The sequence below is a fragment of the Schistocerca serialis genome, chromosome 4 (assembly GCF_023864345.2).
Source record: "Schistocerca serialis cubense isolate TAMUIC-IGC-003099 chromosome 4, iqSchSeri2.2, whole genome shotgun sequence".
Taxonomy (NCBI): Eukaryota; Metazoa; Arthropoda; class Insecta; order Orthoptera; family Acrididae; genus Schistocerca; species Schistocerca serialis.
Window position 1 is genome coordinate 35111197 of NC_064641.1, and position 15736 is coordinate 35126932.

The 15736-nt window shown below is 44.2% G+C and overlaps 1 protein-coding gene across 1 annotated transcript in view; it reads left to right on the forward strand.

The window, feature by feature from the left end:
• Positions 1–2659: 2659 nt before the first annotated feature.
• LOC126474206 (facilitated trehalose transporter Tret1-like) overlaps positions 2660–15736 on the forward strand; it is a 52423-nt gene continuing 39346 nt past the window's right edge. Inside the window, exon 1 of the mRNA XM_050101670.1 lies at positions 2660–2974. Coding sequence (XP_049957627.1) covers positions 2660–2974 — 315 coding nt within the window. The remainder of the gene's footprint in view (positions 2975–15736) is intronic.

The window sequence follows — 15736 nt, forward strand, 5'->3', positions numbered from 1 at the left end:
AAACGCGGCATCTACCTGGGAACCCGTGTCTATGGCCCTCTGAGTCTCGTGGACGAATAGCGCGAGCTGGGTTGCACACGACCGTCTTTTTCGAAACCCATGCTGATTCCTACAGAGTAGATTTCTAGCCTCCAGAAAAGTCATTATACTCGAACATAATACGTGTTCCAAAATTCTACAACTGATCGACGTTAGAGATATAGGTCTATAGTTCTGCACATGTTCGACGTCCCTTCTTGAAAACGTGGACGACCTGTGCCGTTTTCCAATCTTTTGGAACGCTACGCTCTTCTAGAGACCTACGGTACACCACAGTTGCGAAACTTCCCAGTGCAGGTGTGCTTCAGGACCAGGGACCTACACTACCGACTAGCACCATTTCACTGCCATGAGTCAAATCCACAGTGCAGATCACGTGACTACCTACATCGTCTAAATCACCTACAGTGCTCCAAGGCGACCAGCCCGTTCTTTTAGACAGATGATAGATATTTCGTCCAGTGACCCTATATTCGCTGTATTGCATCCGTTCTGTCAAACCGTCCATCCTTTCTCATCATAAGCTATACCAGTTCCCTGATCTTTCACCTGCGTCCACGTGTGGTCCAAGGCTTTGTCCTCTATCCTCTCCTGTGTAACCTGCACACCACCACGTACTTAAACAGCCTCCTCCTGGTCAGTGCATATAGCACGCCGTTAACATCACTCTCTCGCAACGGACACCCAAACCTGTTGTTAGCCTTCCAATTCAACCACAGGCTCATAAGTCCTAATCCTTCCAAAACCAAGGCCACATTTACAGAACGAACCACCCACTGCTTCCGTCCCTATGACTCCTGCCTAACCATTTAAGGATAACAGGTCCAAAGAATATAGGTGGAAGATGTGCAGGCACTGTCTTCAAGTGGGGCCAATCATCATCATCATCATCGTGCGACTGTGGTGTGAAACACCAGACAGTCGTTCATGTTGTATCAACATGTCCTACACGTGCCTACAAGGGTCGTTTCGAAAACTCCCTGACAGTAACGAGTGATGTGATAACATACACAGAAGACCTTGATATCCATATGTAGCTGTAGTCATTTGTGTTATACAGGGTGATTCAAAGAAAATACCACAAATTTAGGAATTTAAAACTCTGCAACGACAAAAGGCAGAGCTAAGCACTATCTGTCGGCGAATTAAGGGAGCTATAAAGTTTCATTTAGTTGTACACTTGTTCGCTTGAGGCGCTGTTGACTAGGCGTCAGCGTCAGTTGATGCTAAGATGGCGACCGCTCAACAGAAAGCTTTTTGTGTTATTGAGTACGGCAGAAGTGAATCGACGACAGTTGTTCAGCGTGCATTTCGAACGAAGTATGGTGTTAAACCTCCTGATAGGTGGTGTATTAAACGTTTGTATAAATAGTTTACAGAGAATGGGTGTTTGTGCAAAGGGAAAAGTTCTGGACGACCGAGAACGAGTGATGAAAATGTAGCACGCATCCAGCAAGCATTTGTTCGCAGCCCAGGAAAATCGACTCGCAGAGCTAGCAGAGAGCTGCAAATTCCACAATCAACTGTATGGAGAGTCCTACGAAAAAGGTTAGTTATGAAACCTTATCGTCTGAAATTGGTTCGAGCACTGTCTGCAGCTGATAAGATTAAAAGAATCGATTTCTGTGATTTTATCCTTGCTCAAATGGAAACAGATGAATCTTTCGTTTCAAAGATTGTGTTTAGTGATGAAGCAACTTTCCACACTAACGGGAAAGTCAACCGTCACAATGTCTGTATATGGGGCACTGAGAATCCGCGGGAAACAACTCAGTATGAACGTGACTCGCCTAAGGTGAACGTTTTCTGTGCCATTTCAGCCAATAAAGTTTTTGGTCCCTTTTTCTTCGAAGGTGCTACTGTAACTGGACTACAGTATCTGGAGATGTTAGAGAATTGACTGTTCCCTCAGCTCGAACAAGAAGCACAACAATTCATATTTCAGCAGGATGGAGCGCCACCACATTGGGACTTATCTGTCTGTAACTACCTGAACGTCAACTACCCGAGGCGATGGAGCGGCCGCCAGGCAGCCCATGACAGAACACTTCATCACTGGCCTCCAAGAAGCCCTGATCTTACCCCCTGCGATTTTTTTTTATGGGGGTATGTTAAGGATATGGTGTTTCGGCCACCTCTCCCAGCCACCAGTGATGATTTGAAACGAGAAATAACAGCAGCTATCCAAACTGTTATGCCTGACATGCTACAGAGAGTGTGGAACGAGTTGGAGTATCGGGTTGATATTGCTCGTGCGTCTGGAGGGGGCCATATTGAACATCTCTGAACTTGTTTTTGAGTGAAAAAAACTTTTTAAATACTCTTTGTAATGATGTATAACAGAAGGTTATATTATGTTTCTTTCATTAAATACACATTTTTAAAGTTGTGGTATTCTTTTTGAATCACCCTGTATTATGCTGGAGGGCTGCGCTTAAATATTGACATGTAGTAGTTTTCTATATATGTACCGCCATATCATTAATAAATACCTGCCTTATTGAGCGAGCTGTTAGACTATTCTTTTTATCAACCCCAAGTGTAGAATTCGAATTGCGTTGCCTCGCCATGAGTGTCAACCGTGGTGCCTCTTCTGGCAGTGAGCCTGGGTATCATATCGATGGGTGTGGTGCTGGCGTGGTCGTCGCCGGCGGAGCCCAAACTCCCCCACCTGACGCCCGCCGAGGCGTCGTGGGTGGGGTCTCTGCCTTCACTGGCGGCGGCCCTGGATCCCTGGCTGGGCGGCTGGGCGGCGGACCGCATTGGGCGGCGCACCACGGCGGTCCTGGGGGCGGTGCCAATCGCCGTCAGCTGGGCCGCGCTCATGTTCGTCGAGCACGCGCCCACCTGGCTCTGCGTCGTGCGCTTCATCTCGGGGCTCGGCATCGGCCTCATCATGCCTGCGCTCGGCATGTACGGCGCCGAGATCTTCCAGGTATGAGTGGCTACTCCGTTTGGGAGAGTCTATGAAATCATCGTGGTAATAAACAGGAAACTGCAGTGTCGCGGAATAGTAAAGAGTTGGAAACGTGGTATATTGTCAAAGTTTGGTTGCCTATGCCGAGAGCCAGAGGCAGTACGTTAGCAAAGAGGTAGGAGGGTTGCGTATGTATGGAATGTGTCCTCACGCAGGGGCAGTGACTTGGTTACACACAACAGGCGAGAGAGAACTTCTTAACACGCTGGTTTGTGTTAGACGGAGACTTTCGTAGAGTGTAAGACAGAGGTATAGCGTCAGCTGTACTGCATTTCACAACTTCGCGTAAGTCTGCCGTAACAACACGTAACTCTATCGCAAGAACACCTAAAGGGCGAGTACGACAGGTAAGTCAGCAGTATAAGTGGAACGAATGCGTTCATTACAAACGAGCATGACGTCAGGACGTCGCTCGTGCTTCCTTTAAATACACCAGCTTTGATAGCAACAAGGCACTCACAAAAAAAAAAAAAAAAAAAAAAAAAAAAATGGCTCTGAACAGTATGGGACTCAACTGCTGAGGTCATTAGTCCCCTAGAACTTAGAACTAGTTAAACCTAACTAACCTAAGGACATCACAAACATCCATGCCCGAGGCAGGATTCGAACCTGCGACCGTAGCGGTCTCGCGGTTACAGACTGCAGCGCCTAGAACCGCACGGCCACTTCGGCCGGCCAAGGCACTCGCAGTTAGACTTTCAGTTCGATGTGTACTGGGTCTCTGCATAGCGCTCAGCTCGGTGATTGACATGTTAATCTTTATCAAGGACATGTTGTAGGAAGGGCGGCCCATCCAGCAGTAGACGTGAGGGGACAGTACCAGCTCTGGTACTCTCTGCTGCCGCTGTCAATCATCGACCCAGGATTAGCAGACATCGCGGCAGACTCGCTCGTCGCCAATGCTGACCACATCAGTGAGCCGTCGTCGAGATCGTGCAGGGCCTAGGCCCTGTGCATCCGCCATCACAACCGGGTGAGCCGACGGCGCTGGGGGACTGCAGCCCGTTCCGCCCGTCAACCGCGGACGAGCCGCCAGGAGGAGCAGGGAAGAAGACGGGGTGGTACAGAGTACACTCCTCACTACGAGAACGCTTCTCGTGCCAACAGCGCCGGGATTCCAACCCGGAGCCTCCTACGCGCATCGGCCAGCCGGGCGCCACCAGCCACGCGCGTCCGAAGTACGAAGTAAGGACATTCCTCCGCTACGTCACAGCATGCGGCGCTGCGCTAGCAAGTCTGGTGCATCCCGTAGCTGGTGTCATCACTACGAGTCAGTGAGGACTTGGGGAAGGTCGTTGATATCACCAAGCTCAACCATCCTGTGTTATGCAAGCCACATTGTACTCGGCAGGAATAAAGGTGTCATCAATTAATGATGTTTCTTTGGCGTTTCTGACGCGTGCGTCCACAGTCATTTCCTAGCATCCTGTCAAATGGAGAGGTCACCGCTCGGCCTCCAGTCCACCGTAGGCGGCTGGGACCACCGGGGCGCCTACAAAACTAAGGATATCTTACACGACGACCAGTTTGGCTTTTGGAAGGATAAATGCATCAGAGACAGTTTTGACTTTGAATTTGATAATGGGAAGAGAAATCAGGAGCAGTGCACTTTGAAACGCATTTGAAAACGTAAAATGTACATATTTGAGTGGTGTCTGTTCTATTGTACATGTTCGACAGAACGGAGACCACTCAAATATGTACATTTCTGTAAGAGCGTGGCGGCTCCTTGATGTTTGTTTTGTGCCGATTTTCGCCACGATTGTGTTCTGGCCGCGAGTGTTAAGGTCGATATTGGCCTCGCCAGAGATACTGGGGTGCCGAGTTGGCGGCGAGTGGTCCTCTGGCGACGAAGGGTGGAGGATTGGACAGTACCGAGCGAGAAGGACAAAACGGCAGAGTGTTGTGGTCCAGATGGTCCAAATTGTGCATTTAATAATTTCGGCACTCTGTGGTTGTGGACTGATGGTGAATCCGAAACGCTTGGGAATTCAATTCAACGCTGCAGTGGAACGATAAGCCATGGGCTCTGCAATTGTATGGACGCAATTACGGCGAGCTGTGGCCGATGTCGTTTGTGGGTGTTTATCCACGGCAGATAAACATGACTGCGTGGGCCCAACCTGAACACGCTATGCTGTAGCATGTTCGCCCACAATAGGGATGTCATGATACTGGAGAATAAAGTAGTGGATTACGGTACATGTATTAGCCTTCAGTGACTTCTGCGGTGTTACTTTGCTTAACTGTGTGGAGACTGAGCAGTAACTGTCACTTTTCAAAGGAACTGTGGCCAATGCCAGATGGGTGTTGTCATAAAGTTATTATATTTCTTATTTGTGAATATAATTTTGTTATCAGTATTACTCATTGGATAGATTTGAAATTCAGTCCTGCACTGTAGTTCAGAGGGCTATAAATACTGGAATTTACCGTTTCTACTAACTGTGAGTTTTGTATATGTTTTGAGTCTGTAAGTTTTTATTTGGAGGTGATGTTGTTTGCTACTGTTATTGGTTGAGAATTTATTACCCAAAGGAACAATTATTTAATCAGTCTTTTATGAACTGTTTTAAGACTTGTTGTTTTTGGTGAACTATTAGTAATAAATTACGTAAATTAGTAATGTTGTGTAAGCAGTTATTGAAGGCACCCATTTCCATTAGCCAATCAACCATGGCCAGTTGGGAATGGGCATTGATGTAACATTAGGGAACTAGAGGCTATTTGCTAAGTTGTGGCAACGCTAATCCTGTTGTTTGTTGTTATTATGGAAGTGTCTAGTCGCCCCTAAATTAAATAATAATTCTGCACAGTTTCAGTGCAAATACAGTAGTATCGTCCGAATTCCTTCGGGAATCATTAAATTGCATGTAAGAGGTCAATGGATGAGGGACGTTGCGTTGCAGCATGCTATTAATTGGAAATCTGAGTCGCTCAGGGACCATGTCTGGATGGCCATGGTGGTTGAGGGAAGTGCTCGTGAAAAGCTGTTAATCCGGTTTCGAGTCCTAGTGCGACATAGATTTTCAATTTTCGCCATTGCTTTACCCCAACGCCCTGTGCAACTAGAAGTCACGAATTCCCAAACATTAATCCCTCCCCCCTCCCAATTTTCTCTGTTTCGTATGTAAAATGTTCCAAGATGTTAGAAAGTTTCAGACAGATAGCTGTATAGCATAGGAATAAACAGATAATATTCAATATCCACAAAAAGCAAGAAGGAACAATAATGTAATACTGCTTGGGATGTGGATACCACTAATGCAAGCATGCTCATCACAGGATAATGGTGTCTCCAGGACAGTGGGTTGCATATTATCAGTTCCATGGTGGTAGTGGAATCAGAAGAGCTCAATTAGCAACAAAAGACTTTATTCGGTAATACATTCATGTGGAGGTTGATGGTAGCAACTCATTGGTGTGTGTAGATACCCAGATACCGGCTGCTAGCCCAGCATAGCACATAACAGCTTGTTTGGCCATGGCAGCACAAGGATGCCAGGCAAGCATAGAGATGCCCTGTGGCTAGCCAAAGTCGCAGTAGAAGTAGTCTCCTTAGGGAGGCACCAGCTTGTGTCCCAAGAATCATCAGCTCTAGCAGCAACCTGCAGACCAGCAGGTATTGTATGACGTGTCTAGATGTAGGTGATGTTCATTGGCCGACATGGGGCTGATGCCTGACGTGGCCTTGGTGTCTTGCCTTGATGTCATAGTGCCCGCAGTAGTTGAACACAAGGTACTCGTTGGGTCTGGGCATTGACTGTGTACACTACATCTGCCCAGCTTTGTTGTGATAGGGCCCCACCAGGGTCATATAAATGACCAAGGCAGAGTTGGGCCCGAGTGTGAGAATATTCAGCTTGCCACTGTGGCAGACTGACCTCTTGCACCATGCTCTTTCAGCAATATTGTGGTCCTAGCAGCAGGACCTCATAAGCAGCTCGCTTCTCCATCTCACCACTGGTTTTGAAGTCTTGGTGGAGGGGTAGATTCACTCCGTAAATTAAAGGCTGCTGCTAAACCCATGAATTACTTAAGATGATATGGTACTATTTACATTCTCGTACATGCTTATTTACAGTTTCCACACTTGGTATCTTTCCTTATTTGCCCACTCTGTCACATGGTGTACAGAGGCTGGTACACTCATAACTACACAAGTCTTATGGGTGACCCATTCAATCAGTATTTAATGTAACTGAAGTTCAGGAGGGCACATGGCACTCTGCTGTTAAAAAGATAAGAATACTCTTTGCAAGAGAGGGACAGGTTTAACGTGGTACCTGAAGACTGGATTCCTGTTACCAACATCCTGTGCTGAAACCTGCCACAATATTGCAGAATTTGTTGGAACCTCTGTTCCACGCTAACGCTCCACAACAGTGTGGCTATCATTTCGTTGAGAGAACTGAATATTCTGGGAATCAGGGTTCATGCAGGTAGTCAGTTCCTGGCTAGCAGTATATCTAGAGGATTATTCTGCAATTGCAGTATGTATATATTATTAAAATTAAAATTAATTGTTGGTAAGGCGGGTACCAGGTTGAGATTCATTGGGAGAGTGCTTAGAAAATGTAGTCCATCAACAAAGGAGGTGGCTTACAAAACACTCGTTCGACCTATACTTGAGTATTGCTCATCAGTGTGGGATCCGTACCAGATCAGTCTGACGGAGGAGATAGAGAAGATCCAAAGAAGAGCGGCGCGTTTCGTCACAGGGTTATTTGGTAACCGTGATAGCGTTACGGAGATGTTTAATAAACTCAAGTGGCAGACTCTGCAAGAGAGGCGCTCTGCATCGCGGTGTAGCTTGCTCGCCAGGTTTCGAGAGGGTGCGTTTCTGGATGAGGTATCGAATATATTGCTTCCCCCTACTTATACCTCCCGAGGAGATCACGAATGTAAAATTAGAGAGATTAGAGCGCGCACAGAGGCTATCAGACAGTCGTTCTTCCCGCGAACCATACGCGACTGGAACGGGAAAGGGAGGTAATGACAGTGGCACGTAAAGTGCCCTCCGCCACACACCGTTGGGTGGCTTGCGGAGTATCAATGTAGATGCAGATGTAGATGTAGATATATGTTAATCCCTGTTATTGTTGCTCGAGGCTGAAACATTGGACCCAGTATGTCACACTTGTAACATTCGGTAGTAGCCCACTCCCCCATTGTCTCCTATTCCCTTTTAATGTCCCTGCCTGCAGCAAGTGGTGACAACTACAACTGGGTCATGTATTAAGTCTGCCCAGTGAAATCATGTCTTCTGGAACTGCAGTTGGGGTGCAAGGTTGTCATGTCGGCATCCTTCCATCTCAATCCCCGTAGAAACGTTCTCACATGTCTCCGTGAGTGTTTGGACCATCAGGAAGAACATGCCAGAAGCTGTTCTCTTTGACATTGCCGCAATCTGTTGACATGGTTTACTGCCTGATGTAACTAATAACATATTCTTCGTTCTAGTATGTACAAATTTCACTGAAGTTCACCATTTTACAGGATACAAGCACACAGAGGTAGGCATGTTCGGCACTAAATCCACTGACTCAAGCTAATGGTATAGAGGCAAGATTTCTTTCCTCTGGGGGTACAGTAAATTACAGGTCAGCTAGCAGCTTATCTTGTGCCTGGTGTAGACTGGCCAGAAACTCATTCGACGACTTCAGGACAGGAATTAGCAATCCATACACTGCATAGTATAGGACTTCCTCTGATACGCTGCATAGTATAGGACTTGCTCTGTCTCAACTAGTTCTACAAGTGCATCCTCCACACTTTCGGCAAGAGCACATAGGAGCCTTACCATGGTAAGAAGGCATTCAATAGATCCAGCTGGGCCTGTAATATGCTCAAATCTCGATTCACGGAAGTGATAGTCGCCTTTATGTAGCTTTTCAGCTCTGCCATTGGCCCCGAAACTGTCTGGTATTACATGACACCAGTTTTTTCAGCAGTTTTTTCAATTGGGTGGTATGCCATTCCTCTTGGATTTTGGTGCCTTTTGCTTCCCTTTGTAACCCTTATATCGTTGCCATCAGTGATTCAAACACAGTTTCTGAAAGCCGCATCCTGCATCTATCCACCCTTGCTTCTGTTTTTTCAGTGTTAGAAACAAAGCCTTGGTCTGCTGTAACGTTCCTCAAAAACGATAGTATTAGTCCTGCAACACCTGGTATTTTTTGTTGTGTTGGCAGAAGAGCCAACACCGTGTTATTAGTAGATGCCGAAATGCACGCGTTTAGTTCACGCAGGCTGGCGTGAGGAGGGAAGAACTATACTGACGTGAGGTCTGGAACATGACAAGGAATTAGAGTTCAGAAAGCGGACGTAATTAGTCAGATACTTAACTTTAATCCATTAATGATGAACGTCGCTCTTGATGGTACATGAGTCACAATATTATCTGTTCAGAAGACATAGTAACTGAATATGGCGCCTTGCTAGGTCGTAGCAAATGACGTAGCTGAAGGCTATGCTAAACTGTCGTCTCTGCAATGAGAGCGTATGTAGGCAGTGAACCATCGCTAGCAAAGTCGGCTGTACAACTGGGGCGAGTGCTAGGCAGTCTCGCTAGACTAGACCTGCCGTGTGGCGGCGCTCGGTCTGCAATCACTGATAGTGGCGGCACGCGGGTCCGACGTATACTAACGGACCGCGGCCGATTTAAAGGCTACCACCTAGCAAGTGTGGTGTCTGGCGGTGACACCACACTTTTCTCACACTTCGCTTAGTAATCCCTTCTCTTCATCTTCTTGATAAAGCCCATGAAATCTTCGCCCAGCCTCTGCACTTCATTCCTGAGCGTCCATGCATTGCATGTCAGCTTCAGCCCATCCTCTAGTGGTCATATCTGCAAGACGTCTACACCAACAAGGCTGTAGAAGTGCAGTGCTTTCAATGCCCATCTCCTTTTCTCTTGTTATTTGAAGCAGGGAAGCCTCATTCTCCTTTTGTAGGCCTTACGGCGTATGAAGAAAAGCGCACGTAGATTGCACAGACATGGTCTGATCAGCTGTCTTCACCTTCCTACCCCCTGCCCCTTTTTTGTGCTGGTAATTGTGGTAAAAGTCCAGAGCACACTGAAAAGGGCAGATACACCCACCATATGTGTAGTATGCAAAGGAAGTTATAGCTTCATGTTCATCCGTGGCGTTATTTAAATCACTTGGCAAATAGACCTTCCGTAACGAGTGGAGAACCTCATTGTGTTTCGCTTCAGGATGAACAGACTCGTTAACAATACTATACAATATACAAGTAAATTTGCATTCTGTGGTTCCTTTCGTTCCCTGACTTCCTGTACTTGTTTACATACCTCTTGCAAAATTGTTACTAAACTCCCTATTTTAGCCTTCACTATCTCTAATGGTGAAGGCCTTTTTCTAGTTATATGCTGCCTTGTGTAAAGACAGACCCATACTTTCATAGAGCTTAGATTTATATGATGTGACAATATACGGTAGCACAGTACCTCAGTCATTGCAAAGCGTATTTACATAGTGACTTAACATCTCCCCTGTTGTGTGATGAGCTCACTCTGTTATCCCGTTGATCAGTGAATCTGATGCTCTTGTCCTTAACTTAAGAATATGCAATAAATGACAAAGCTGTTTCATTATCTCTGATACGAAATTTGTGCTTTGATCTATATTCAGTTTCTCTGGAACAACAAACTTCAACAACCAGTCATTTACCAAAGCCCTAACTATTGCATTGTCTTTCTGATTTAGACAACCGCCATTCCCATATATCACAAAATGATATATTACTATCAGTATCCATTGATCCCTTGTCAGTGTTTGAGCAAAAGGACCAGTGATGTCTATACCAATCATTTAAAGTAGCTTACTAGTCTCTACTAAAGTGAAATAGGTCGATTGCTCAGTCCAGCCCAATGTGCATATGGTACACAGTTCTGCATATGTTCCACATCCTTCTTACCTCCACAGTTGCTCAGCCACATGCCATTCTGTGGTTCTTCCGCCCCCATAGCCCACTAACATGTGATCATATGCCTGTCTCAACACAGCATTGCTGGAACTTGTGGGACGGCGAGTACGTTACTTCACTAGTTTGGTTTTAGAGTTTTGATGCTGTCTTTAATCACGTGAGCCTGGCAACTAATTTGGTGGTCAGCCAGAAAGCGAAGGGAAACATACTGACCTTAGTTTCCAGTCTGCACAGCCACATTCCGGTCCAGCCCACTGAAAGAAAAGTGTCTATTTCCCATTTCTTTGCGGGATCAGGACTATGACTTCAGTAAAAGTTTAAAGTTCGAATCAAGATTTAATTTAATTAAAGTTTCTCACAAACAACACTTAAAATTGCACTATGTTCAATTGAAAACAAGTCTTTCTAATCTAACAGCACCTTTAGTAGTTCAGAGGCGACCTCTACGGTAACTTCCTACCAGAGTGTTTTTCGCCCTGACTAACATCACTCAATTGAAAGTTTGCAATAAATGTTCAAAATTTAATGCTCGCCATAAAAGTGGAAATAAATTCACCACTTGCCACGTGGAATTGAATTTCACACGGATGGCACACTAACAGTTATTTTACCGAATTCTAAACGATCCAGGACGGTGTACATTCCTCGCGAATTCACTATCCGTGTTCACTGCCAAATACGCGCTTGTCACAGCTCGGCTCTGACGTCATCCGAGGCAGAGCGCGACCAGACGTGTAACTGGCGTGGACCTCACAGTGTCTGAGAGCGAAGTTAACCTTCCTACTGCTTCAGGGGCTGTATTTATAAGGTGCCGGTGCGGACTGCCTAGAAAATATCTGCTGTCTCTGTCTATTTGCATACGGCGGCAGTCTACAAACGACCGCTATCTTGGGCACATAATCTTTAATAATATAGTTAACAATTACTTCAGAAACTTCTTAATTTTTGCTGGTATGCAGATAAGCAGTTTAAAAGCACGTAGATAGTTTCAGCTCGCTAGAATGGAAACGTTGCTCAATAGAATTTATTTAGTGGAACTAACGGTAGATTGTTACCTCTGAACCATACCTTTGCTAAGACTTATATCAGTTGCTGTTTATGTTACAAGTCTTAAACTTGGTGTAGCTCTATTATTTGATGTATTTCATCATCTGGTTTAACAAAAATCCTCTATCATTAAAATTTCAAGTACTTAATCTACAACACTTAGGTACATTTTAGTTACAAAATTAGTTTTTATTTAATTACTCAAAAACTATAAGATGTATATAAACGGGAACTCTCTGTTATTATTTTTGGGGTGTACTGAAGCATAAAACAAATTTTCAAGTTTCTAAGGGCATTATTTAGCGCCTCTGATTTTTCCGAAAAACGTGGATTCTGGCGTTAATTTTTGTTTTATTGTTTTGGAAACCAGCATCACTTATTTATAACTTCTAACTGCACCTTCTGACCAAATTCTAGGAATCCTAGCGTCATTATTTAGCGCCTCTGATTTTTCTCTTAAAACGGCATTTTTCCGTAACCTATTAAGTTTAGAACATCAAGACTTGGTATTTGGAACATTATTACACTAAACTATAATTTAACAAAGTTTTAAACATACTTTTTGATTTTTAATTTCATACTAAATTGTGGTGCAGTACTTGTGCGCTACATGCAGACGCGTTAAGGTTTACGTGGCGCTACTAGCAGTGAACTGGGGTAAGTCCCGGAGCACTCGCTCGCCTCTGTATCTCACACACGATACAGCCCTCAGTTTGCTTCAAACTGCAATGAAAGGTTTGAGTTTTGTGTTTTTGCGCAATACTCCAATGTGCACCATGAACTGTAGATGACATACTCTTGGTGACACACCAACTTACGGTATCAGATGGTCAATTACATCTACATCTTGACTCAATACACAGTCACCTGTGTTGTTGTTTTTATTGAATGACAAGATGAATTCCTTCTAATAATTCAGAAAGCACTGCACCAGCTGTCAACAACTCTTTTAATCTTCCAAGTACATCATCACACTATGGCGTGCAGTGGGATGCGAATCCCTCTTTAAATACTCGAGTGAAAGATCATGATATATCTGTAAATATTGGTACAAACTTAGTACGGTTATAGTTGTTGGGTGGTTTCTTATTCTATGACTGAACACAACTATGTAAGCTGTAACATTGTTTAATATTGCAATTTTGTCACGGAAATACACGTTTTTACACAGTTTACAATGTGACAATGTTAAGACAGTTGTCAAAATGACGCATCTCGGCCTCTGAAAGTGAACTAATTCTAAACACAACAGTATTAAACTGTAACTCTCAGAAAGTTAAATACTCCTAAACACTACAATATTAAATTTAGTTTCTTTACAAAATTATTCTTACGCTTACGTTATGACGTTGGCCAGTACTACGAAAAATCATCCGATTCCGGTTCAAAGTTCAGTATTATTTTTAGGATGACAATTAAATCTACGGAGGATGGTTAGTTTTGTGACAAGTAGAGCAAAAGATTACCCAAGGTCGCACATGTTAACAGTGGACGCAAGCTGGTGAACCAACAAGTTTACGCCTCTGCACGTGGTATCTACCTTAGCTGCGATGAGTTGTCGTATGCCTAGCTGCTCTCGCCCTCTGGAATTCCTATAAAACTAATTAAACCTTTGCTGAATTTTCCAGAAGAAACTCGCCCTATGTTTTTCGATATGCGAGAAAACATGAACTCATCCCTAGTCTCAGACTATGACAACACTTGAATTAGCAACAGCAAGCAAGTATTCCGCAATGTTATGAGATGAATGATGACTTAATTGTGGCTATGAGGAAGGTTGTTGCCAGAAAAAGATCCATCAGTTATATCTTAAGTGAAATTCCCTCACGAAAAAGGTCATTTACAAAAGCTCTTTTCAACCAATTCCTAAATACTGGTTCAAATGGTTCAAATGGCTCTGAGCACTATGCGACTTAACATCTGAGGTCATCAGTCGCCTAGCACTTAGAACTAATTAAACCTAACTAACCTAACGACATCACACACATCCATGCGCGAGGCAGTATTCGAACCTACGACCGTAGCGGTCGCTCGGCTCCAGACTGTAGCGTCTAGAACCGCACGGCCACTCCGGTCGGCTCCTAAATACTGCACATCCCAATATGATCATTAGTGAATCATACTCATGGAACTGAATGAGAGCGTACGAAGAAGAACTGTCTACTACTTAACAGAAAAGGTCAAGAAATTTCGGTGGGGAACGCCATAAGAAAACCGTTAAGTGGTGCGGAGAGCTTCATTCTCGAAAAGTTGTAAGCATGAGTAAAGAAATGTTTTATTTCCTCGAAAATGTACGGACGTGCACAGATACGAACTGACAATTTTTCTTGGCTTGAATGGAACTAGAATGGTTGGAGGAGGATAAGCGATTTTGGGACACTATTCACTGTCCGCCATACAGTGTACTGTAAATTGTGAATTGCAGATGATAATGTGGCTACAACAATTCAAAGTATTTCTTCTTGGAAATCATTGATATACCCGTAGAATAAAATCATCTATGAAGCTTCTTACTGGATAGAAGTAATTTACTTGCCTCACTGAAATGTCCTTAGATTGGTTAGGTTTAAGTAGTTCTAAGTTCAAGGGGACTGATGACCTCCGATGTAAGTCCCAAAGTGCTCAGAGCCATTTGAACCATTTGAACCATTCCAAATATCACAGAAGCGCTCCTGCGTTCCTTGCAGCTCAAAAGTGTAATAGAGGTACTGGTGGGAGTTAAGTTGGTAGGATTGCTCAAGAGTACTTCCCACGAAAGACGAGGTTCTACGTTTAATCTACACCTACGCTCTGCGAGCCGACTTACAAATGTGTAGCAGACTGTACCTCTGCTGCCACAGTGATTTTCATCCTTTTATGTTTCGTTTGCCAATAGTACGTCGGAGCAAGGACTGTCTTGAAACTTCTGTTTGATTTCCAATTACTCTGATTTTCTCGTCCGTCGAGGTTATTTACGAGCGAGTCGTAAGTGGGAGGAAGTATTACGTTGTCCGACTCTTCCTCTCGGTGGGAGGAAGTACTATGTTTCCCGACTCTCCTCGAACGTACACTCCCGAAATTTAAACAATGACTCCCTAGTTGATACACAACGCCTTTCTTGAAGCGTTTGCCACTGGAGCTTGTTCAGCATCTGGCGCCGACTAAATGATCCCGTGGTGAAAAGCGCCGGCCTCCGTTTCATCTTCTGTTAACACTTGATCCTGTATGATAATCGTCCTATACTGATAAACAAGACTCGATAATCGGTCGAACAAGTGTTTCACAAGCTGCTTCTTTCGTGCATGAATTACTTTTCCTTAATATTCTTCCAATTAATCTCAGCCTGTGACATGATTGTTCATATTTTTTAAAACTTTTTGTGTAAATATTTTATTGAAGCTGTTAACGCAGAAGTAGAGACATCTTGTTTGAAGCGAAATCGATACTGAAATTCTTTGATAAAATTAAAGTGAATGTACGTATTAAGAAAAAGGGTGTAACATTTACATTTAAATATTGTAAAGATATCTATTTTTTATAATTATTAAATGTAAAAAAGGTGCTATACTGTAATTATGTAATAGTTACTGGCACTAACTTAGGGCTGTATGAGGTACGTGTAGTATAAAAGATGGAGTAGTTCCGTCAGAAATGAAAAGCTGTGTAAGCGTAGGAAAAGGGTGTGAGCGGAAACGTTTGGCACGAACAAAGTCAGTCGGTGGCCAGTGATCTTAGAGGGAGCAC